At 33.9% G+C, this 27,399-nt stretch overlaps 1 protein-coding gene across 2 annotated transcripts in view; it reads right to left on the bottom strand.

The window, feature by feature from the left end:
* The window catches only part of TBC1D22A (TBC1 domain family member 22A), a 150,279-nt gene that overhangs the window by 87,863 nt on the left and 35,017 nt on the right, over nt 1-27,399 (bottom strand). For both annotated transcript variants that reach the window (XM_002187308.7, XM_072920292.1), the window contains exons 7-9: nt 26,314-26,376; nt 20,623-20,737; nt 1,578-1,687 (exon numbers count right to left, since the gene is read on the bottom strand). In XM_002187308.7, coding sequence (XP_002187344.5) covers nt 1,578-1,687; nt 20,623-20,737; nt 26,314-26,376 — 288 coding nt within the window. The remainder of the gene's footprint in view (nt 1-1,577; nt 1,688-20,622; nt 20,738-26,313; nt 26,377-27,399) is intronic.

Here is a 27,399-nt window from a genome sequence, read left to right as displayed (position 1 = left end):
CTTGCTCACAGCTGCACCCAGGACACAGCTGCCTTTCTGGGCTGCAAGTGCACATTGCCAGACACACCCATCAGTATCCTGAGTCCTTCTCTACGGGGTTAGCTCTTCCAACCAACTCAGCCTGCAACTACATGACTGTTTTATCTGTTAAGTAAAGTGGCATCATCACAGAAAGAAAACAAAACAGGAGAATAGGAGAAGAAAAACAAGAAAGCCTTTTATTTCAGCAGCACTGCAGTTGCACTGAATTAACTGTAACATCATTAGTCACACCACTAGCATAATCTTTCAAGCCTTCTTTTGATGGATGAGTGCATCCTTGAATACATCCAACACTATTCCATTTATATAACATCTTAAATTTTCATCGATGCAGTTTAATTCCACTATAATTGGTTTCCATATTCTGCTTCTTAGTACCCGATAGTTTTGTATGAAAACAGAATTTTAAGGAGAAAATGCCTAATCTGTGAACTTCCTTTCCTAGAAAAAAATAAAGCAACAGGCTAGTGACAATGATGTTCCAGACGCAGGTAAAACAACTGGAGGAGTTGGCATTTCTTTACCTGGCTTTCTTCCTTTCCAGTATATTTCAAGCTCTCACTTTTTTTCTTTATAACTTTTCACATATTTTTACTATGTGGTCAAATGTTTTAAAATTTAGGAGGTCTGAGACACTGAAATAAGCAAACCTGCATTTGTTCCAGGAACTGACTTGAGTAAAGGACTGTCCATTTCAAAAATGCTACTCAAAACACTGAGCTATTTGACCTTTAACCAGGAGAAATACACTTAAAACACCTTCAAAAAAGTTAAAGCCTTGCAGGCTCAATCCTATAACTATTTTGTCATAAATTAACTTCATTATGTTTCAGTTCACAATGCACCCTAGCCAATGAAACATTGACATTAAAATATGTCACAGGAAAGAATGCTCTTAGAAGATTAGATACTTCCAACCTTCATAAACTTTTAAGCCCATGAACATTTACACCAAAATCTACCATTATTAGACTCCAACTTGCTGCATGTAACAGAAAACTGCGCTTTCATTTACAGCTCTTCCACACATAAAAAAATCAAACTCTCAGTGACGTAGTATAAGTATCAAGTTTTAAATGGGTATTTTAAAAATATTAAGATAATTTCAGGAACTATTAAGACAGCAATCACTTATAGGTTGATATATTAACAACTCAAAAATTAATAAAAAATCCAGGGTTTCACCTGCTCAGTGAGATTCTGAGTAACTATTCTTCATGCTTGGTAACAGATTTGCAAAACATGCATCTAGAACTAGAAGTTTCTGTTCTGCTCTAGAACATCACACAGAATGATACATGAAGACTTTTTAATGAAGAGAAGTTGCAGACATTTTGATGAAGAGAGGGGTTTTTTTCCTTTTTCCTTTTCCTTTCTTTCCTTTCCATGCCAAACTTGCAGTGGAGTTCTCCAATGGGAAAACCAACTTCTCCCCTGTTTTTCATAGCTGTACTCTTTTGCAGCTTTAAAGTAGTTCAAAGCCATGACATTAATCAGTTAACTCCACTACTTACAGACAGGAAAAATCAAATTACCTGAATGCCATCAAGCAACTTGCTCATGCACCAGTAACTGTCAGCTTCTATATTCTGCAGCACTTCTTCAGGCAGACTGGAAACATCAAAATTTTCCACTTCTTCTTCTTCTGTTTCAGGAAAAGAGAGAGAAAGACAAGTCAATGAAGTGTACAGAATAAATAAAGCAAGAATTAGGAAAATAATTGAAAACAAAGACAGCCACCACTTACCTTCTAGTCAGAAACCAATGCACATTTACTTTAACAGGGCCTAAATTAATAATTTATTGCTTAACTGTGTCATCTAATGGTTTTAAATGTTAATGAACACTTAATTTCCTGCAGACTGTGAAAATCTCAAATCATGTCTGGTTAACCAAAATTAATACATAATAAATCACTTTATTCTAAACATTTCACACCTGAAAGAGGATCAGAAGCACTTTGGGAGCCCTCAAGCTATATATGAAAAATCCCTGAAGAAGATTACTATGTTTGCACCATGCACAGAATGTGCAAATATGTTGCCAGTCTTCACAGAAGATAAAGTCCTGAAAAATACTTCTCAGAAAACCACTGAACTTTATTTAGAAAAACAGACTACAGCATGAATTTAGAAAAGAAAAACCTTTCTAAGTAGAAAAGAAAATTAATGATATTTCCACCACAGCAGGAAACAAAATTTTGGTACATCTTACATATATGAACTCACAAAAAAAGTTTTACAGTTATACAGTTTATTATATTTTCATAAACCAATGTCTCAGTGGTAAAAAAAATTCTAGTTAATATTTTTAACTTTCATTTTAATATTTCAAATGGCAAAAAAAGAAGCAACACATTCTAAGTCTGCCTCACTATGTCTACAGAAAAGAACAGAAATGTACCAGAGGTTCTCATATTTATATAAAACACAAACATAGACTGAAGTGTCTTCCCTTTGAATTAAGTCTTCAGACCCTCCTCCACCAAACATTTGCTGGTAGAATGAGATTACAACTACTTTGACAATGTGATCCTTTGCAAATTTTCTGCCTTGGAGCACCTTTTTTTTTTATTACACTGGTATCACATTTCTGAAAGAAAAGGTAGCTATAAACTATAGCACAACACACGTAGGCGTGAAAATAAATGCAAAAGACTTTTTATGTTCTCTTTCTCATCTTTCTTACCTCATTTTGTCTCTCTCTTTCAAAATCTACCATTTCACACTATATTCTCACATCAGGTTTTAAACCAACAAAAACAACCTGAAGATCTATATAAATATCAAAGGTGGGCATCTTCACCTCCCTTCACAGCCAACAAAGAAGACCAAGAAGCGACAGAGCATTACCTGACTTGCTCTAAACTAGAAAGATAAATAAATCAGATGAATCACATTTTTAAAAAATCTTGCTTCTCAGTAAAAAAGGATTGCCTCAGACTGTACATCTTTAAAATGTGGAAGTTTTAAACTAAGCTGAAATAAAGCTTTAAACACCCACCAATCAATCTGCTTCCTGTGACTGAACTACCTGCAAGCTGTAAGAAAACCAGGGCAGTTTGTAGGTAGGCTAAATGATGCAACTTGGACAGCAACAACACTCCAGCATTAATATTTTGAAAAAAAAAAACAGATTCTAATTGTTCTAATAAAGATGGATTATCAAATTAGAATGACCAATTTTTATTCCCCCCAGAAAATACACTATAGTTTTTAAGAAATAGCTTTCAATGGTTCCAATTACTGTTCATCAGAGCACAAGGAGAAAGTCAGGACAGGCCTTTCTGACAAGAATGAAGGTCTGACACAAATTCACTGCTCCAAGTAAAATTCTCATTATTTCACAGGGAGCAACAACAGATACAGATAGCTTTTAGAAGAAAGAATTGGCAGTCCCCAATTATAATGCCACAGAACCACATGCTCAGCCATTACAGGCATAAAAATAGCAGTTTTATTAAGTACTTTTCCAGCTGTCTTGTTTTGTCTCCCCTCTGAAGATCTATCCAAGAACATTTTGCTTTTCTGTGGCTTAAAGACACTGATCTTTAGCATTTCCATAAGCCTCTTAAACACAAAATAATTATTCAAGATCTTTTATATGTTCTTTAAATATATAAGCTACTTCTAGACCAATTTTCAATCTCATTGTGCTTCCAATGAACTACACTAAGCCATCTCTTCCAAAGTCAGATAATAAAGTTTTGAAATTAAAAAAAATCTAATTATGTGTTTCAGACAACTCAGTTTTATTTCTATTATACCCTAGCAGTATTTCCCCTGTATAAAGGAAGTATGTTAAACTTTGGCTTAAAATTCTGCAACCAAGTATTTCAACAAATAAATCTAATTACTTGGAGCTATAATACAATACAGTTTCATTAAATCAGCTAAGATGTATATTTTTGGATCTGTTATGTTAACTGGTACTTTTTGATTCAAATGTGGTCTATGATGAACAAGGAGCAACACTGTGGAAGCACCCAAGAATTCTTCTAATAAAGATGGCAGAGAATCACAAAAGCGAAGTCTCAAACAAGCAAGTGCTCAGTGATGTCAATGGTTTCTGCTGCACCAATCCACCTTACCTTGCTACGCTTTCCTGAGGAACAACTGACACTGAATATCCAAAGGACCTTTTTCCAAAGTACAAATGAAATTTAAAAAGGCCATCCCTTTTGACACACACCAATTAAGGAACATTTGCTTGGCAGAATGCTATGCAAAATCATAATCCTCACATTTAGTATTTATTCATTCATTTGGGTATACAAATCGTGCAAAACGCTTGTTTTTCCCTGCAGTTGTAAGGGGAAAAGCAGTCAAGCTCCATGTTGCTCTCTCTCTTTTTTTTCATTTTTTTTTCTTTTTCTTATTTGGATGAAGAAATAAACACACTAGAAAAGTTTTGAAAGAAAGACTACAAGGGATTTCAGAAAAAACAGAAGGAAAAATAACAAAATAACTATCCCAAAAGTCCATAAGGTATTATTTGTGCTTGAGAACATAATTGCAATTTCTGTTTTTAAATGACTGTATTTTCAATGAATGAAATCTGAATGAACAGTAACATAAAGACTGAATGTGGACAGAAATAGCAGGCCAGTGTGTGCAATATCTGGGGGAAAAAGATCTCTGCCTAAAACTTCCCAATTATGAAGTCTTACAGAAACATCTCATCTTCAGTTTCCTGTGGAGATCTTTATCATGTTATCTCTACAACTGTAAGAGACAGGAAAATGGTTGCCTGGAGGAGAACTGTTGTAGCACGCAGTCTGTGACATGCTGATCTGAATACCTGCATTGTTGTAAGCATGGTATTAGCTCTTCTTTACTCAGGGCATGCTTCTCAAACTTCCCACCATGCAAAAAGACTTTTTCTAATGGATCCACTCACAAAGGCAGAGACACAAGGATAAAATCAAAATTTAAAAAAATACTGCTTACAGCTACTTGCAGATTTAGTTTCCCAATGACAGCAGAAAGTAAACATGCTAAACAGCTTGCCTCCATTAAAAGTAGGTTTTAATTCAAGATTGAGCCTAATGGATGATTTTGATTGATTTTGTTCAGAATGCTAAAATTAAGTTCACAAGTGATCTTTGTCTTTTAGCTGTAATAGACTTCTAAAGAATGCTGGAATTCTACCTTTTCAGTACAGATCAGGGGTAAAAACACATGCAACCAACAAAAGGTAGTTTGCATTCAGAACTTCTCTAAACCTGCTACCAACACCAAAACTCAGTCTTTATAATGCGTGAAAAAACGGAACCTAACTTGATAGTTTTCAGACTCCATTACACCAAGCAAGTTCCTACAAAAGATATCTCCATTAAATAAAGAAAACATTGTCTCAAAGGATTTTTTTAATGAAACAAACATTTAATTGTGTTACTAATATTTTGACTGTAGCTTTTTATCTTGAAATTGTTTCTCAACACTCAGAATCAGCAAAACTCTGATGAATCCACTGGAGTGCAAGGGGGACGAAATGGATGGCAGGGTAAAAAAAGACCTAGTGCTGAAGCCCAAAACAGCCTGCAATATCACCAATAAACTATGATTGCTCTTTATATACAAGCAATGTACAAAATAATACATAAAAACATTAGATCATTTAATGAGCTGACATTTTAAAATTTGAGACTTTTTAATGACTCTTTTGTGTAAATGAAGAAAGAGCATTACCATATACCTGAAGTCAAAATTATGTATTTCTTGCAGCAGTGCAAGGAAGCCATTCTGACCACAGATACATAGGTGCTTTTCTGCATAAAGCTTACTGTGCTGCAATCTACTTCAGACGTTACATCCTCATGCAGATCTAACATAAAGGTTACCACCCAAGTAAGAAAGTACAACAAAAATCAAACACACAATTGCATGCAGAGGTGCACAGCAATATTTCCACAGCTTACATATTCCACTCCACACTCAGTTTTCAAAAAGCCTTATGAAACACCTATTCAGTCACTACTGCACTAAGGCAATGTTTTTCTAAGAAGATCAGGACATAATAGAGCATTTAAATGTAAATTATTTCAGTAACAATTGCCTAATTAAATATGTATATTACCGTATCAATATCTCCCATTGAAAAAGTCCTAGTTACATATTAAACTTGATAGAAATAGCTCTTCAGTTGTTAAGGATGAATCACCAAAGTAAAACCTTCCCTTTTCTTTGTGGTACTGCAGTAACAAAGGGTAAAATTTTTAAAAAAACCTTAATCATCTCATCAGTCCAGGCTTAGGTAAACATGACCTTACTGCATTTCAAATATTCCCCTAAAACCAGTCATGTCTTCACATACTTGATATATTAACAACTTGCTTATTTTAACATTGCTAATAATCTTACATTTGTTTTCAACTGATCTTTCACAATATCTTTCAAATGCAATAGGAAGCAAGATAAATATCTTTATACATCCATGTGAGAATGGTGTTTCAAACATTAATCATTATATTTTACTAATATGAATTCTCTAAATAATTTTGCTGCACATGGAGACTGTCACAATCTTGTGTGCCCTGGCAAGCAAGGTAAATCATCCAGCCCAAAAACACCATAAACTTGATCACATGGACTGAACTTCTGTGCTCATCAAAATTAATGTATGACCCTGCAAGTAGTCTCAATTTGCTCTATCACAAAAGAGTAAATACTTCACATACTTCTACTTAATTCCAGATTCTGTATGAAAGTAATTAGCAAAACATTCCAAGCCTTCCTTTAGTGGGCCTACATTGCTTGCCAGTAAGACCTTTTCTACCCAGCCTTTTTCTTGGCTAGATTTTAATTATCTTTTTTTCTCCATACTAAATAATCCAGAATTTGCCCTTATTTCATATTCATAACCCACTGCACATATATACACAAAAACAGACCTGTTTTTAAGGATCGTAAATTTATTTGAAAAATGTAATCTCTCAGGTCACGCTGCAAATTAAACAAAAGACATCAGTTCCTCATAGGCTGCAGACTGAGATTACTGCTTCACAAGACAAGAGAAAGATTAAAAACTCTATCACCAAAACAGCATACAAAGGAGAATTAAGTAAAACTGGTGATGCCAAGAGGTCTTTGACTCACAGAACTTGCATAATGCCAAATACAGGACTGAGAACCTCTTCTACACAGGTGAGAAATCAGCCAGTAAATGCAGTTTGAAATCAGAAGAGTATAAGCCCCATCCTTGGGAATGAAATTATCATGAAACAGAAGCCTTCAAAGCTTGTAAGATGGCAGCTCTTCTTAAAAATTGATTTCAGCAGCAATGAACACAATGATCAGAACAAATTCTTCTCATAGTATTCACTTCAATAGGTTTGCTAGTGTCAACCAAAACAGCCTGCAAGGGAGAAGCTGTGCATGTGACACCAAATTAAGGGACTCATAATTAGCAACCAGTATGCATGGTGAGCTCAGGATACTAATGAGTATTTTCTTAGAATGCCACACAAGGGAATTCCCTGAGAAATCCAAAAGGTGTTTGGAGAAGATGAAATTAAAGATTAAAGGCTGAACATGTCTCCCACATTGCATTTTTAATTAACTAGTTTGTGCTTTATCATTTAATTTTTTAAAGCATCAACACACATATCCACAAACACACAGAGACAAAACACCAAGTGTGGGAAAGGAGCAAACCGTAGTGTGGTCAAAAAAGCTTAAAGCAAAGCTCAGGAACAGAAGGCCTCCCTGTGTTCAGGTATGGGATTGATTAGAGAGTTATTTCAGAACTATCACCCTAGCACTGGAAAAGTCTTCAAAGAGAATCTATAAATTAATGTAGTTTTGAAAAAGAACTATTTATCTGAGATGGAAAAAATCAACTGCATTAAAAGCAACAATATATTTCAAAGATAAAGAAACCTGCATATGTATCTGCATATGCAGGGGTGAACTTTAAAAGTACTGAAAATTAATACTTCTTTACTGAAAATATTTTTTTAAAAAGTCAAAAAAATAAATTGTCTTGCATGTAATTACTTAATAATAGAACGCTAGCAAAGAGAACTCATTTGAACAATTTCATAAACAGCAAAATAATAAATACATTTCCTAGGTAATTTAAAAAGCTCAAAGGTTCAACTCTAACTTGGGTAAATATAAAAGCAATACAAATCATCCTAGAACTTGTATGTAAATATAAAAACTTCTAAAAATTCAGAAATGTAATTTTTCTTGTGACTGCAGACTGAAAAATAAGCTCATCAACCATCTGCATATGATCATAACTTTATGTAAGTATAACTTCACTCACTCATGAAGAAATTTTTATTTTAACCCATTAACATCATTTAAATGGCATAATAAAATAAGTACTCAAAGACAAATGGATGGCAGAGGAAACAACTGTCCCTCAGTGACACACCCCCCCATGTCTATGACAGTGGCAGTTTGCTGCAACCCACACTGTGCAATATCCAATTTTCAATTGGATATATATCAATTTCCTTAACCAAAATTACATGCTTCCGTATTTTGTAATCTCCCACAACATCCACAGCTAATAAGAAATCCACCTAACAGATTTTTTGCCTTATTTACAACAGAAATTAAGTAACATCCATTATTTCTGCTTTTTAGCACAAACTGCACTTACTGAATTTGAAGAAGCATATTTGAGGAGAATGCACTCCACAGGTAAAACTACTTCTGTTGCTTAATTGCTAAATGCATTCCTTAACTACCTTAATGTGCTGTGATTTACACTTTCCTAATGAAACTGCTATGTATGCTTCTGAGGCAAAAAAACCACAAGGCTTGCTCTTTTCATAAAATTCCAACATATTTTTACATATTGTATAGGTATTTATTGTCAAGATAAAGAAATAATCAAACCTCTAGGAAAAAAAAGCCCACTCTGTTCAAAAATAATAGTATAATCTCTAATTTTCTTCAACAATGTTACTGTAAGAAAGGTGGTTGTCCTTAAATTTCAGCCATACTGCAGTAAATTTTTACGTCATAATTAACTAAAGATGGAACACATAAATCAGTTCACAAATGTTTTTGATGAGAACACAATTGATAAGCCATTTTTTTTAAGTACTGGGGTTTGTCAAAATGAATGTCCCATAAAAGCATCAGCATAAAAACATTCTGCTTCTATGAAATAATGCAGTGAAAGGCTACAGAAGAAAAACTGTTTTGCAAGAAAACCTTTTTCCCTTTTTTTCATTATTGTGCTCAAGTACGTGATTTTTCACTTCTGCTTTAAAAATTTGTTTTCCATATCTTAAAGTAAAAATTTAAAGTATTATATTTCTCAAATAAGAAACCAGCAAAATATCCCCATGATAATGAAAAACCAAATTACTTCATTACTATGATTTAAAAAGCTTGCATTTAAATTACAAGCAAAACCAACTCAAACTGACGTTTCAGCACACAAACTCCTGACAAATTTATCTGTATTGGTTTGACATCTATAAATTCTTAACTAACCATGTATCTCATTGAAAATAAGACAAAAATTTTTCTTACAATTCTTTTTAAAGCACTGATCCACTGAATCTGAAAATCTTTTCTTAGATCTTATGCTACTACTGATCTTTGCAACAGGATTGGAATGTTACATTTCTGGCATTTGTAAAGCATGTTGTCATTGCTTAAGCATTGCTGTTTCTCTTTTAGCTTTTCTTCCCACAAGTTACTTCATAATAAACACAGAAAGCTGTGATATTTGGATGTCAAAAGCCACTTTTAATGGCATTAAAGTAAAGTAATTTCCCAGTCTGTTGGAAAGCATTCTTGAGAAGACTTAGATCTGGAAGTATAAGCACTTCTGTGCCGCTTCACTAAAAAAGATGATCACTAATTATAACTATATGGAGACCATGGAGAGAGGAGAAATAGGAATGCAGAAGCCAAAACTAAAATATGCTGCTCCCTTTGGAATACATGTCTCTCTCATAGCTATATTTATTGCAATTAACTTCCTTCTGTTCTTCCATTTTTATACCTGAAGAAATTTTTTGGTTTCTCTTCAATTTTAGTTTACTGCTTCTACTACTATTCAAGATATATTTTTTCCATTTATTCCCATGACCCAACATTTCCAGTCTGCAGTTTCAAAAAGAATACCCTTCACTAATATCTCATTACTCCTCATAGTATGAGTCTATTAGTTTCTTAATTGCCTTCAAAAATGAGACAATATAAACCACAATATGTATTTCAAACCTGAAAAATGCACTGTTTTTTATATTAGCATTCATATTATAAAATTTATTTCATTTTTAAATACTGGAAGTGTGCACTAAGCATCATGAAATACCACATCTTTAGACAGATACATTTGAAAATTTAGAAAAACACACATATAGATACAAAGCAAAATTTAAAAGCAGATAATTTAAATCCACATCATCCTACACAGTAAAAGAGGACTTTCATTGACAAATTTGTTTTAATATATATGGGGAACAAAAATTCTTTTTTCTCAAGTTCTTTTTAGTATACATCAGAGAAGGAAAAAAAAACAAACTTGAACGATACAAAAAGAATTATATAAAAGACAAATCTGTGTAAGCTGAAAACATCAAACGCTTCAAATCAATAGAAAGTCTAGACCTTAATTATTTATTCTGAATACTTATGACAGAAGTTTGAGTAGTCCCATTTGACCTAAGAATTTTTTTTATCAATTCAAAGATTTCTTTCATATATCTCTTATAGCAAAAATTGAAATAAATGCCTGTTATTTTGCCCATAAGACAGGGTTTGGAAAGTTTCCTCACAAAAAATATCTAAGCAAAAACTCCACACAATCTCCTGCCATGAGATGGTACTTTATAGGTTCCATCAGATCTCTTTCAGAATTTTTGCCTCTTTGATAGACTTCCTGGCACTGATATGATTGAAGAAATTTTTATTAGCAACTTTCAAGTTCCTACTTGGCTTTTCCTCTAAAGTATAAAAACTATGACAGTCATCTAAAAGATGGGCTTTACAAGGGCTTGAACTCCCCAATTGCTTTCCAACAAAGTATTCACTTCAGATCACAGCTTTACCACAAAAGATAAATGGAGGGTGGGCCATACACCATAGTATGCTTGACCAGCATTCTCAAGACACACTTTTTTGGTATGACATGGAAGCATGCAGTAAATATTTAAAACAAACAAAATAAAGACTAGCCCAAAATTCCACTGAATTCCACCTACAGATGTCTCCACTCTCAAGAATGGAGAGACCAGTACAACAAATAACAAGAAGCTGTAAGATTAAGGAAATATAACCAATCATTTTTGCTCTAATATTAATAAGAAAACTTTGTAATGTTAGAAAGAGTAGGAAGATGATTGTAATCTTACACCTACAGATGTAGTCAAAAACATTTTTATGAAATGGCAATTGCCAATTTTTCCATACCTATCTTATGCCACTAAAGATTAAAAATTTTAATGTAATTCCCTACTTCACAGAACAGCCAGTCTTACACATCTTTAAGAAAAAAAAATTTAATTTAAACACTGGTACACTGAAGCTACAACTACCAGCCATCAAAAATTGCTATGTCTGAAAAATCCTGTCCAAGGCTGATTGTAATCTTGGAAAAAGTATTTGCTTCTTCAGAGTTGCTCTTTAAGCTTTTCTCTACAGTCAACCTTTCTTAATAAATTAAGATACATTTTTTTAAAGCTTGTAAGTCAAACACAGATCAAAAAATACAACAACTGTTGCTACACTTTCAATGAAAATATGATAATTAGGTATGAGTCTGTTTTGAAACATTTATTTACATAGGGTAAAGTGACAGGTTTCAGACTCAGCACAGCAACTTCATATGTAGATACTATTCTGAAAAAGTTATACAGATTGTCCTTTCTTTGAAAATCACTAAAAATTTTTTTAAAAATTTATATATTAATAGACCTTAAAATTTCGGGTGTTAAGGGAGGCTGGGATTTTTTTTGTCTTGTTTTAAATAGACACTCATAAGAGACTATGAGCAATTAATACCATTACTCAAAAAACTGATTTTCTCTTACATACAAAGCTAAAAATAACAGGCAATTAAGCAGTTGGTTATACTTAAGATAATATTAATGTCTCCTTTTCGCTTCTGACAGCTATTATTAACAACAGCCAGAGAATTCTAACTTTAATTAGGCTTACTCCACTGCAAATAGGTAGAAGCCTCTTTTAAGATTATCCACAAAAACAGTTTGAGCTGAATTACACTAATTTTTTTCTTGAAACATGGTGAAGCTGAGGCACATTCTACTTTATCAACTAATACATCCTTATGATTTAAGTATCCAGGACTATTACTAGTCTATATCTGTAATCAAACTGAAGAAGGTATTTTATCACACCGCACAACTTATTCAAGCAACAATATGTGCCAGTTCATAAAAATAAGAATTCACATTTCACAGTTTGTGTGGTTAACTGAACAGATTTTCAAGAAATTAATTTTGTTTCAGTCAGGAGGTCATGAAGATTTACTTCAATAGAGGTACTTTCTCCATTGCATCAATATGATATGACTTTAAACACTTTGATTACTAAGAACTACAAATATACATGGGAAAAAAAAGTAAGATTGTAGAAAATGTGACAAAAAGTCTACATATGAAAAGCAAAGGAAGGGGGCAAAGCCCAAGTCTATTGGATGCAACAATGCACCTAACATTTCAGATGAACTGTTCTAATTAGCTCAGAAATCTAACAGTACATTAGAAAGTCAAATAAAAATTTAAATAGAGAGAAAAACCAATTTTGCAAAACTGTATTGTCTATAGTAAATCAAGGTCATTCAAGACAGTACTCAGAAGCAAAATAATAGCATGTTGCCATATCCCATATCTCTTTATGTTCCCTAGCCTGCTAAGCAAAAAGTGTAATTCACAAATCCTTATCATGAGCATGTGTTCATTACACAGCTAAAGCAGCCTCAGTGCTACCTGGCACTAAATAGACCTTCACTTCTCCCTTCCTCCCTGACCTGCTCTTATCCCCTCATCAGCACTCATATTCTTCTCTAATTCTCAAGATAATTGCAGAAAGTTATATAATTCAGTTTAGTTTCCAGCCAGTTTAACTGTGCCCAAGGAAAGCCAATGAGGACCAAATAGAGAAGACAGGAATGCATATTTTGGGCTGGAAAAGAAAAAGCAAAGCCACCTGTTTTGACAGGTGAAAGCCCTGCTTCAGCTGTGTCATCTAAGTACACAGCAAGCAAACAAAAAAAGGTTTGCTTGATGTGTACTTAGATGACACAGCTGAATCAAAATCCCTCACAGGGAATCAAATACATTAATGAGTAAAACACATGCAGCAATATACTATTACCCAACTACACTATACAGTTGCTTGTAGATACATGCTCAGCTGCTCATTATTGACACCTTCTCTCAATGTTACTACGTTCTAAAATACGCCAAAATTACGTTGGTGCAATTGGCCAAAATTCCACTAAAGAAGTAAATCACCTAATTTTATCAAAGCCTATAGAGAGCACTTATGCCAACAGATCCACTCATACAGTTGATACTAAATGCCACCACAAGCTTCCAGTAGGTTAAGCGACTAGGGAAAAGCAGTAGGGAATAAACTGTAGCACTTGCAAGTCACACACAAACTGCATATCTGAGTAAAGCTTAACTATGTTCATTAGGACTTTTATACTGTTCTAACTATATTGAAAAATAATTCCATAAATTTAATTGTTTTATAATTCTAAGCCAGAAAAAAAATGTCCACTATGGAGTAAGTCCACTGAACTAAAAATGTAATATTCCAACAACTCATGCTGAACGATAAAGATTCATTTGTCCAGTAAATAACTAAAATATATTCAAACATAAAAGGATCAAAAGATAAATAGGAATTTATAGTTCACTGGTTCCTGTCAATAAATTCTCTCCATTATACAAATTCTGCCAACATATTTGCTCTTCTTCATGCTCCCTTATTCCCTAACCCCTCACAAACTAAGTATGAGATGTCCTCTTAACATCCTGCCCTGTTTTCCTTAGTTCTGTTTGGAATGCCTCCAAATATCTTGCTTTATGAACCAAACCTAGACAGAACAATATATCATGGCAAGCACTGCTAGCTGACAAACAATTCAAAGAATTCAGTACTAGTTATTTTCACATGGATTCTCCTACTTCTTTAAAGTGAATAAAAGGATGTAAAACAGTAAGGTTCCTTCATCCAACTAGGCCTGAAAAACAACATTATATATTAATAAAGACAACTGCTCAGAGACTGTGAATAATTCATTTGTTCTTAAGTGAGACATACATAAAAACAAATTAACAATTTAAAAGTATAATCTGTCCAAGTGCTTCAAAATCATGCTTTTTAAAGCACTAAAATTCAGGTCTATATGTTTATTGTCTTTGTTTCCAGGTAAGTCACCTGAAGGAACTTTGGATTTTTTTAAAAAACTACAACTCAAAAATATTTAAATTAATGGAAAAATTTCTAACTCTTCTCCCACTGCAGTCAAAATCAGTCCTGCCTCACAGCACAGAAGTAATCATGTCCTCTGTGTGTGGGCTCAACAAAGGTTTCTGCTTACTTCTAGACCTTTTCCATGGTGCAAAGCAGGAGTCATCAATCTGTAAAATCAAACTCAAATACTGTCTGATTCATTACAGTTCTCCCTCTCTTCAACTACCCTGCAGAAAGTACAAAATACTTTCACTGACAACAGACTGGCCCAGCAATAGCAGCAGAGTGGGGCAACATATTCCTAGAAATTGAAAAGGTGAACAGTGGCTATCTCAAAGCAAGCTAAGATAATGCTGAACAACTTCTATTCCATGCTATAATTATAAATATATATGTACACCTATATATATGTATGTACATCCAGGTATACATATACTAAGTGTTCAATAATACATGAAAGCAAAGAGTGCAGCAGAGAAAACTGATAAGTAAGTAAAAAGATTCAGGTCACCAAGTAGCTCGTGTGCATTGCAGCTTTTTCAGAGGAACGCTTCTGATGTTTTCTGGACTTATGTCAAAGATGTAATTGACTTGTCAGTACTTTCAAGTCTTGGATTCAACAGCTTTGTGTAAGATTTCTTCATTCTTTGCTCACCAAAATCACACAGATAATATTACACCATCTAATTATCAAAGAACATTTCATGGAATATTGCTCATGTTTATGATAACTTGAGTCAACTTCCCTGATGTCATTAGTATTACTATAAAATTATGGAAATATTAAGAAACAGCACTGAAACATACCTTTGTATACGGAAACTACACTACTAGAAATTTGCATTAAGGATAAAAAAAATCAATGTAATTAAATGGAACTTGTGTTACAGAATTTACGTGTGACAGAAAAATTATTTTAATTGTTTTGAATAGTTTCTCGTGAAATTTTACAAGAGTTAAAAAAAGCCACTTATTTTTTTTATATTTTTACAACTTGAAGTAGAACATTAAAATATCAACTATGCTTCATGTCCCTGCTTTTATGCAAATTCAGTTTGTGTTTCATAAAACATTTTAAAAAAAGTGTAAATAAAAACATTTTAACACAATATTGGGCAAAACCTTCTATTTATTTAAACAAAAAAAAAGCATGAAAACAGTAGACATTTATTACAAACTTTAATGCCAAAATTAAAAGAAAAGTTGAAGAGAATACTACAATTGCAAATTTGTGACTCTCTTAAACTGAAGAAACCCCTCATATTCCTGAACCTCAGTCCTGGGAAGTCTTCCAAATTTCTCTCCTGGTAAATCCGAAGATAGAGAAACTTGAAGGCCCTGGGAGAAGGAGAAGGATCCAGTTATTTGTTCTAGCATAAAAACAATTTTTTACCCTTCAGTTTCAGTCAGTCTCTTCTAAATAACTACAAATACATTACATCTTTTCTACTGTCTCTCCTCAAAACCCCAATGTACAGGTCCTATTCATAATTCTGCAAGGACTAGTGAATTGGTGGAACTGAATAGTAACAGTCTAAATATTTAGACAGAAGGATAAATTATCTCAAATTAATTTATATACTGTAGCAATCAAGGCTTCAGCTTGGCCCTTTACAGGAAATAATGCATGCTGAACAAAATTTTACCTTATAACCCTGTAAGCATGAAGAAAAGCAGTTCCCTAAAGTCAGTGAGTTAATACTCTTTGCTCTCTGGCTTGCTTTCTCATCATTCAGAAATTCAGTTTTATGTACATTCCAAACAGATCTATTTCTCCCACAAAAATTACAACTCTCCTGAAAAAAGAAAAATCTCTGCTTAACTAACAAATTTTCATATTTGAAACTGAGGAATTACCTCAGATACATCCATGATAAAATGCTCCAAAACTTTACTCCAATTATACAATGAAAAGAACCATTTTTGATACATTATTCAAACCATGGGGGAAAAAAGCCCCAAAATTAATATTTAAAAGGGTGAAAGGAAGACAAAAATGAGACTGCATACCAGTTATAAGGACAGTAAGACTTCCTGTAACATACGAGAGGGAATGGAAAAAGCAGTAAGCAAGGGAGTTATAGACAGATGAAGGCATTTTCAGGACCAAAGAACATTTCCTTATTCATAGTAAAAGTAGTCTGGGAATAAATCCTATCCCATTTCCACTAGGATTTGGGCCTAGATTAATTATTCCATAAAGCCATAGCAGTATCAATTCAGAAAACACTAGGTAACAGAAGTTTCATTTAATGCCACATCTACAAAAGGATTTAAGATGACAAGAAAAAATACTTACAAGGGTAAGATCGCTCTTCTTGAAGTTTTCAGTTCTTGTAAGCATCATCAACTTGTCTCAGGCTCCTCTATTTCAAGAGGATTGCAGACAATATCTCAATCGCCATTCCAGTCTTCAGCAGCCTCATTTTTCTTGTCATTCTTTATCCAACATAAAATGATCAAGTGCTACAGTAGTGTTCATTTTCTGCCCTTGACTTCCTACTAACTGCTGATTTTCCCTTGAGCCAATACTCCTAGGCATCTTAAAATTATTTCATACAGCTATTCCACTTAGCAACAATCTGACATGCATCCATGTCATGGTGGTACTTCTCTGAAATTTTCATCTCTGGAAGATGAATATATCCAGGTCCTCTTTGGGGTTTTAGATACACACACATGCCCAGTGAACGATGATGTACTGGAATGTCAGATAAAGTGAAGTGTACGTGAGCGAGAGACCACAAGTAATTGTACAGGACAACTTAACACTAGAGAAACTCAGGGTAAGAGCAAGGTGTACAAAGAGCACATCTGAGGCAACTTGGGATAAAGATGACTTGCAATCCAGTGCAAAATTTTCTTGTCCATATTAAGACTACAAATAGCGAGCAGTCACATGGTCACATCTTATCTCATTAACAAAAAAACCCTCTGGTGCCTCCACAGGGATGAGATTCATTTTGACACAAACTAATATGCTACAAACACAGAGGGCTTCCAGGAAAACTGCCCTGACAGTAATTACCATTTTGTTCTGACAACACATGTTACAATACTACTATGTCATACAGGAGGTTAGAAGTAAGTCCAGAATAGTCTTCCCACACCTCCAGCATTTCGATTTCTAAAGAGGCTGTAGGACAAAATAAGATGAAATACCTCCATCATTTTTCATGAGGAGGAAAATTTTTTTAAAAACTGTTGAGAATAACACACACAATTATCTGGTATAAGAAACCTTAGGTTTCTTATCATCCTCTTCCTAATTTAGGCCAGAAAACCAAAACTGAAACTACTGTATTCCAGCAGGGGCCAGTATCTACCTCCTCTGAAATTTTCTTAAATTATGGTTTTCCCTCTCCTGGAGAGGTTTGACAATTAAGTTTTCACTTGCTGAAATGTTACAGCATTCTGTTTTTATTGCAAACTGGAAACTAATGAGACATTACCAGATTACACGTTCATCATATTAGTGGAAAGTTTGAAAGAATGTGCTGAACATTTAACACACTCAATTCCTATATTCAATAACTCAATATATTCTAAACTTGTGAATCTATGTGCTAAAATCAGATATCTCAATCCATACTAAACCATCAAAATATCTATGACTTAGGCGCTTATATACACATCCAAAAACCTACTTTATGGCATTCAGATTTGAGAAGTAAATTAGCAATTTCATCTGTGTCATTTTTATTTCAGAAGTTCCTTAACAACACTTTTCCAAACAGATTTCTGGTGTCTTTAGCAGAGCAAAAAGACTCCCATCACTAGAACAACTATGTCGCACACTTGTTATGCAAGATTAAGGATTAAGGGCTCTCTCAGTTGTCAAAGCTAAAATAAACATGGCTTTCCTCCCACCAAAATATTTGACAAAACTGCAAATGTTTTGTCAATTACCAGGATGTACCATCAGATGACCTAATGAGCACAGATTTATTATTAATGGCATTGTCAACCATAAGAATTTATTATTAATATTCAATAATTTTTAGGACTTATTTTAACTACAGAAAGAACTTAAAATAAAAGTATTATTACTTCCAACTGTTTAAATTAGGATCCAAGTGACGTAGAACTTCAGCAAAAAAGCTTTCAGTTAAAATAAGTAAAATACAAAAATCGAAAGTGAAAAGATTGCAATAAATAAAGCTGTTTAATGTACAAACCAATAGTCATGTAAAACAAAGAAATGAGATCTAGAGTAAAAATCTGAAGTAAATACAGGATGTTACTGAAGTAAATATAAATGCACTAACAGTGTAAGCATTTTTTTTAGGAAAATTCAGCAATTCTGTGTTTATTTCTATATAAATTACTAAAGCCCAATTCACAGTGTTAGTTTTGAATCCTGTAATTTTATTACAGGATTTTTGACGTACTTCGTAAATGCAATGTCCCCATTTCATTTATTCATTCTACCTTGAGTGCATCATTCAGTGTAACTTGAATATATTAGAAAGATTCAAATCAAAAAGCTATTTCAAGAAAAATCTATGAAAGTTTTTGTATGTCTCTGGGGGAAATAACTGCTGTTAGTACTTAGCCATGACCACCACTATAGTGAAAGAAAAACAAACCTTAATTTTGCTGTTTTTCTTATGATATAGATACTAGTTTTTACATGAGCTTTCAGAATACAGTTTTCTGAGCTTCATACATTTCCCCCAACTATCTTCTAAGGTTGAAGGTTTTCATGTTTTGTCTTTCTTCACCAAACACACAGGAACAGCTATGCTCTCCAATATGACAATCCAGACAAAGCGGCAAATGCATTAACAATCAGTCTCCAAATGTAAGTTGGTGGTAAAGACAAACTTATTTACCATATTAATTAAATGGCCTATTTAACATGGAATATCAATTCTCTAATCACATCTCATTTGAACTTCTTATTTCAATTAGCAACCCTAAAGTCTACTAGAGACCCTACTGTTCTAGGATCATTAAGAACTTTTTCATGATCTGTCAAATGAGGGAGTAAAAGGCAGAAACTGCAAATACTCTCAGGAGTAGGCCTCTACCCTACTTAGGAGATGATTAGGGAGAAAGCAGCAGTAGTTCTCATTAGTTGCTTAGCAATGAAATGTCCCCCTATGAAACAAGAAATGAACAAAGCAACAGAGGTGTTGCCATGCAAATGGGTAGATGGATAGTCTATCATCCACTCAAGGATAATCTGTCCTTCATTAAAACTAATCAATCTGGATTAATACACCTATGGATGTCTTGCACACTCAAGGTAGGAAGAATCCACTGTAGGTAGCCCCACGGAAGTAGCCAGACAATACATTGCTCAAGTCTTCATACACAACACTAAAAGTTTCACTGTGTGTGTGTACGATAAACACAAGTACAAGAAAAACAATATTAATGCAAACCAAATAAACATTATCATTTTTACTGTTAAATCTTTTATATCCATAGTTATACCTAAGTTATTAATGACTTACTGTTAACAGTCAGTCATTTTCTTAATGTTTACAACTTAAATACAAATCTGTGAATTTAAGATTTAACCCACATCTAAGTTGTTTCGTTTTTCAAAAGCATATTCACACATAAAGCCACAAACAAAACACAAATGGGCTTGTTGACACTACCATTGTTACCAGTGTTGTAAGTCTCAGAAGAGCAGAGCTCTTAACCAGAAAAATTTGATACTGTTCTCTTAATTTTCAGACCCAAATTCCAGAATGCCATTATTTCAGCCACATATGCAGTTTAATAGGTTCCCTTTATTTCAATTTCCTCACAACTGATTTAAAAATATCCATGTTTCATGGGTTACTTTTTTTGTTTTGGTGGGGTTTTTTTCTGCAGGGCAGGCATATTTTGTTTCAATGTTGTTACCTGGTTCATATGTACAATATAAAGTTTTCAAAAAAAACATTAATTAGATGAGAAAGAGAAAAAAAAAGTTTCTTAAGCAGACATCAAGCTGATTCCTGAACTTCACTGACTACCCAAAATCTGGTTGCTTCTCAGTATATATTTAAAGCAATACAGATTTATAATTACAAACATTTATAATAAATTAATGTATCAAATTATGCTTTGATTAGTTCATCCAAATTGTGAGATTAAAATGCAAATGATGTTTCAAAACCAATACTAATTCATAATTCAGTATCAAGACAAATCTTACCTATGTATTCACAAATGAAGACTACAAAAAAAGGAGTAACAAGATCATTTATGCCCTGAACATATCCACTGGCTGGATGACGTATTGCCCAGATAAACAAAATTCTTTCAAAAATCTGAAAAAGAGTTAAAGAAATCATCAATTTAATTTAACAAGCGATAAGCATGTTTTAAACAAGACACTTGTAAATTATCATAACATGACAGTATTACAGAATATCCTGAGTTGAAAGGTATCCATCAGGACCACCGAGTCTAACTCCTGGCCCTGTACAGGACAGCCCAGGAATCACTCCATGTGCCTGAGAGTGTTGTCCAAACACTTTTTGAACTCTGTCAGGCTGGTCTTATGACTATTTCCCTGGGGAGCCTGTTCCAGTGTTCAACCACTCTTGGAGTGAAAAACCTGTTACTGATATCCAACCTAAACCTTTCCAACTCAGCTTTATGCCATTTTTTTGAGTCTTGTCCCTAGTCATGAGGGTGAAAAGATTGGTACCTACCCATCTGCTTCCCCTCATAAGGATGTTGAAAACATCCTTGCAGAGAAACTTAATATCATGAAGTTAAGTAGTATAGAAACCATGCATACAAAAGCATAAATTAACACTGGCATTCATAACCAACTCCCAGTGCTATATAAACTTCTCAGTTCTTCAAAAGGAAGCATTTTCGGGGTATTAGCACATGTTAAAACCAGCCTAGTATGTAATTCAGTTACAGTAGTTTATACAAAGTAGCTCTTATTCACTGGAGCTTTTCTAGTAATAGAAAATGCCTCTTTTCTCAAGGGAAAGAAATATGAAATTATCTTCCCATAATTTTTCATCTCTTTGAAAGAAGTATTCTACTAAATATTCTATTTATCCCCAAGTAACAGAAATAAGGACTTGATATAGTTTAGATTTTTTAATAATATGCCCATAAAATGAGATTCCACAAAAGTTAAGCTTGCCTAAATACTCCAGTGTGGAGTTTTACACTCCAGGCATCTGCATATCAGTTAATGAAAACCCTGAAACAATCGGGAAATGTAGAAATAAGGCAACTGTCTGCCATGTGTACCAACAGAACTTCACCCTCTCAACTCTGTAAACTGAATCATAGGGATCTGCAACTGAGGTTTAGGATCTGCAAAAGCTCATGAGGACAAACTATATCTCGGCGTGAGGAGAGAAGAGAGCATGGAAATCAGAGAACTTTTTCCTGACTCCATTTAGGTGTGTGACAGGCTTTATCTTGTCTCAGTCATTTGCTTCTGAAGATATTATGTGCCTTTGAAAGGCAAATGTGCAAATAAGCAGCAGAGTGAAAGCGGCTACATGCTTTGTCCTAGCTACAGGCATGTAATCGCGGATATATAATCTGAAACAAAAGAATGTTTGCTCATTCATGAGAGCACAAACCATATTGCTCTTCAGATCTGGCCTCAATACTAAAAGGAGGAGACATTTTGGAAGGACCCAAAGGATTCTGTGGTTTGCTGCAACTCCAGAAGACAACGAATGCTTAGGCTTCAGGAAAGCCAGTGAAAGACCTGCCCCAAAAGGATGTAATAGGTGTTATTTGTGAAGTCAGGATTATTTACACTCAATCTTACTTTAAAATTTCGTAAGATTAATAAACTGTTTTAATTTGAATAAAGACTTAGTATTTAGTTTAATAGTCCTCTTGCAGTCATTTTTAAGTAAGAAAAGTCTCAGCATAAAGGATTCACATCCTGGTGCTTGAAATTCCCATCACAGGCTCCCACATAAGTTATCTGAAGCTGAAATATATTTGTACCTTCTGCTTTGAAAACAAGTCTCAAATATTAACAACTATCCTTCTCCTACAGGCTTTCTTTTGAGTTAACTGTCCTCCAGGTTTTATGTTTCTCTGGCTGAAAATTCACAGAACAGGGGAGACAGTCAACAACAGTAAGTACAAAAAGTTTTGGTGGGCACTGAAAAACAAACCTTAAGACAGCTCACGTCTGATCCATTACAACCCCAACTGAGATTCAGTTTTTGTGCAGTGTGAGTTCAGAGATTAGGCAAAAAAATTCATTAGCAAATCCTCCATAGAAGCCTCTTGTTTCCATCAGCCAAGATGCTTATTCCTTTAGATACAAATTCTTGGTAATACTTCTGTCACCTCATGCATTTTAACAAGAACTGCATATTAAACCCAAAAAAAACCCAGCCTCTGCCCATTAAGCAATAGCCAGTGGTGTTTCACTGTCTATCAATAACTGTATAAAGATTTTACACTCAGCCATTTACAACATAATTTTACATTTTATGTAATCATACCCTGATGAAATTACAGTTATTTATGTAATATTTTTAGTATTACTGGAAAACTGCCAATCTAGCAAGGTTAGTTAGCTCACAGCCACCCTGCCTTCTTCTGTCCATTGCCACTTTGACTTTCAGTAACACTAGTTTCTCACTGTTATCAGAGTTATCGTTCTGTGTTTCACTTCTGAAAAAGGACATGTTTAACATACTGCAAATACAAACAACTTTCTCAAAAACAAATATCAGAACGAGCTGACTAGAGAAACCTATTAAAGTAGCAATTGCAGAATGTAGAATAGGGTTATGCACTAGGCTAAATAAAAAGCTCATGGTGTGATGGGGCTACAAAATATGCACAGTCAACAACCAGTCAAATTCAGTACGAACAATCAATCAAAATACCCACTGCAGAAACTATAAACAGTGTTTTCTCATGAAGGCATGTCTGAAGTCAAACAATTCACAAATTTGTACCACCAGCTTTTCACTTTCTCAGAACTTAATAACATTTGCACTGCAAATTGAGAAGTCTATGGATTTTAAAATGTTTTTAAAATCCAGGTATAAGGGGAGTGATATTTGGATTTGTTGGGGAGCCTGTTATACTTTTGAGCAGGAAGCACCACTCAGTGATGGTACATCAGCTTTAATAGCCCCAAATGACTCCAATCAGAAATTCTGAAATACACACTGAACTAGCATTTTCAATTTCCTACCCATTTTTGTAAAGTTTCATTTACTGTTCTGAATCAATAAAAATGAGCACTTAAAACCTGAAAAGCAGCTTGATTTAAGTTTCTATACAACACTCATGATTGTATTCAAATAGGACTCATTAAAAAGGTCACTTTCCCAAAAGGATCCCTTATTGATTTCCAAACCAGCAACAAAAACTGGAATTATTTTTCTACTGTGAACCACTACATCTCATGAGATGTCATTACCAATCTATTATTCTCTTTTGAATTTGACTCTCATTCATAATTACAGCAAGAATTATATTCACATAAAGAAAAGAATCCATCAGCTTAAATGAAAGTTTGAATTACTTGTGGGTTTTCCCACCTCAGAGGAAGTTCAAAATCCCCAAAGCCTTAATTCAAAAGCTTTTGAAAATCTGTTTTTTGTTTTTTAAGTAGAGAAGGGAAAGGAAAAAAACAAAAAAGAGAAGGAAGACAAAAATTAAACTATTTTAAATTGTGCCGTTTTCTTGAAATTATTATGTATAATATGCAAGCATAGATGGAAAGTACACAGCCACGTGCTTTCCATTTCAACAAAATACAGTTAAAGATAAAGCAAGAAAAGGTAATAAATTAGACCAGTCCATGTTGGCTAATCAAATTTATTACAACTAAGTAATAAGTAGTCTTTAAAGTAATTTGACTGCACTATAGGAAAGACCACCTCCCACTCTGCTGTTCTCCTTTTTCAGGGACACTATTAAGTCATTTTTAGTCCTTTAAATCCTTGCTCCAACATTACCTTCCCCTCACTCGGGATCCACATAACTCCCATAAAAGGAGTTTTTTAAAAGGAACACATAAAAACAAGTTATTTCTGCACATCAGATTCAAAATATCTTTTTCTAAACTGCAACATTTTATTTCAGAAACCAAACTCTGAGATCAGATAAGAAATTAAAACAGCTTTATTAACTCTAATTAAAAGTTCTTCGGCAAGAGAGACTGATACCACCAAGAACAACAGAAATCTTGGAATAGCATCGTTTGAAAATTTAAGTCAGGAAACTGTGAGGTTTATACATGTACTGTTTTTTTGAAGCTTTAACCAATGCTTTTGTCCAATTCCACCAACTACAGTCTGTTCATCTCATTCTAAGGGAGATTCTTCCCAGTAGTGGTATCATTACTCTAAATCTTTGCAGCATCAGAAGTACATACAGAACTCAGCATAATATCCACAACAATGATTTTGCACATAGTGTCATCCTTTAAACCTGTCTTTGACCCTTACTCTGATTCCCTTCTCCTCTGTATAGCCCTTGAAATGTCACCTTAAAATGGGGGAGTGACTGTTGCTCACCAAAGACCAGCACCACCTTCTCTCGCTCTAGAAGAGTCAGCTCTGGCAACAACACACCCAATCTGCAAGAGCCCTTGAGATTAGGGAAGGATCTCTGTGGGACTGAGGGATTCGGTGGTGCTACGATAGGTCTCCAGAAACTCAGAAAGCAAGAGAAAGCAACATTGGAGAAACTGGGTGGTATGACCCTTTCAGTACATTTTCTATAATAGGATTAAGTAGAGTTTGGTTAAGATCATAAAAATAGTAAAAGACAAATGCAAACCCATTCTCCCAATAGTCCACAGATCTAATTAATTTCTTTAATAGCTTATTTCTTACTGGTACTGCTTCATTCTTGCCCCTTGATTGTACTTATACTACTCCTTGATTCATCCCTAGAACTGCCCAGGTAAAACACCACTGTGCAGAAAGCAGGTGGAAAGCCCCAAATGTATAGATTTTTCTTTTGAAACATCATACTAGGCTATTTCTTCAAACCAATTCTCCAACATGTGGAAGAGCACTGCCATTAAACAAATAATTGGAACAACAGAAAACCAAATGAAAGCTAGTTCTGCATTTCATCATTAAGTTCTCATAATGAACCAGATTTTGTTCTATTTGGATCTATAATTCTATGAACAGAAGCTACATGGCAATACATTTGAAGGTCTAACTAGAACCATTAGAAAGAAGAGTAAGTCAAAGAATTAAACTAAATAATTGAAAGAGGATAATCCACACCATCTACGCTATGTATGACGTATATACTTCAAAATAAAAAATCCCAATGAGGTTCAATTCCCCAACAATATAGGCCAATTTGACTAATATATTTACCATTAATCACATTATTATATATTTACATTAATTATATAGTTACAACAGTAGTAAAACAATTTAAACACTGTACTCAACACACAAAACTTACAAGGATGCAAAATCAGATAAGGCATTCAAAGCAGTTGTGCTAAAAATTCAAAGAGAATTTCCCAAGTGGAACACTCTAGGAATTCCAGACCTTAAATGCTTTTGAAAAATACACAGAACCACAGGATTATGCTCTGTATTACTTAAGAAATACAGTATTAACAAAATACATAAAAAGGGAAAAAGGAGGGAAAAAGCCCTCAAGGGCACAAGACCACAATAAAAACTGACAGATTCAATACAGGAAATTAATGAGGTGCCTTTGCTTTTATTACTCATACTTACACTGCTATTCTTAGCCTCTACTTATATATCTTCAACTTTTTTACTTCTTTAAGCTCGTTCTAAAGTCAAAATAGCAAATGTAATCAAAATAATTAATAATCAAACTGTGATATCAGATCCATTAATAAAATGTTTTCTCTAACAAAAAGAAAATATGTCATTCTTACCTCAGTTACTTTGGGCTGAAGTCTTAAAACTTCAGGACTCATGCGTGGTATATCTATGTGGATCTAATTAGACAAAGAAGAATACTGTAAAAGGAACCAATAGCACATTTTCTAAGCAACATAATACTTTAAATAATTCTACGGGTTTACACTATTAGTTGTAATCCCACTGTATCATTACTTTTGGGATAACATGTATTTTTACTATATTTCAAAACATACAGGCAAATCTTTAAGTTAATCTTTCAGTGAAGCAAAACTTAAAAACACATATATTTGTATTCACATTCTAGGATCCTTACATTTTAATTATTTGCAAATTATAATCATACTGGCAATACTCATTACCTTAGGGTAATTATGAGTAAATACATACTACTACTTCTGTAAAGTCATATTCAACTGCCACTATCATTTTGGTTGGAAAAGACCTGTAGAATCATCAAGTCCAAATGTGCAAAGGTAAAAGAAGATTTTAGCAGCTATTTTAATGTATTTGACAATCAAGAGAGCACAAAAATACCAGTATTACTAAAATTTTTGTTCCAAACTTCACAAAGGAGTTTATGCAACAGAGTGCAAAAGTGATGATTTTGGGTTCTATTCACAAGCCTTATCTTAGCAATGCTATATACTTTTTGCTACTAAAGATTAGTCTTGAAACTGAAAGGAAGATCTTAGTTTCTTCTGTCCCAAGGAAGGCTAAAGTATGATTACTTAGTGTTACAAACTACTCATTCCAATACAAAACTTTAAGAAAAGTTGTCTGCTTATCTGGGTGATTGTTAAAATTTGACACCCCTATGTTTATTGCACATCATATACAGTTTCAACTTCTTATGCAGAAGTTCTGAGCCAGTAAGAAACAGTAACTGTTGTACTTTCCCTGTCCATCTTCACTTCTTTGAAAGAGGGTTTGAGCAGGAGATGAAAGATTTGAAAATGCAACAATTTTTAAACAATACTAATGCTAACATTAAAAGTAATCCACTATTTTGAATTACAGATCCAAACTACTTCATATTTTTACTTCTAAAATTTAGGAAAATTATTAGAGGGTTGTCTATCTGATAAGATTTAAAAAAC

The sequence above is a fragment of the Taeniopygia guttata genome, chromosome 1A (assembly GCF_048771995.1).
Source record: "Taeniopygia guttata chromosome 1A, bTaeGut7.mat, whole genome shotgun sequence".
Lineage (NCBI taxonomy): Eukaryota > Metazoa > Chordata > Aves > Passeriformes > Estrildidae > Taeniopygia > Taeniopygia guttata.
The sequence above is the reverse complement of the archived record's forward strand: the minus strand, read 5'-3'. Positions and strand labels throughout refer to the sequence as shown.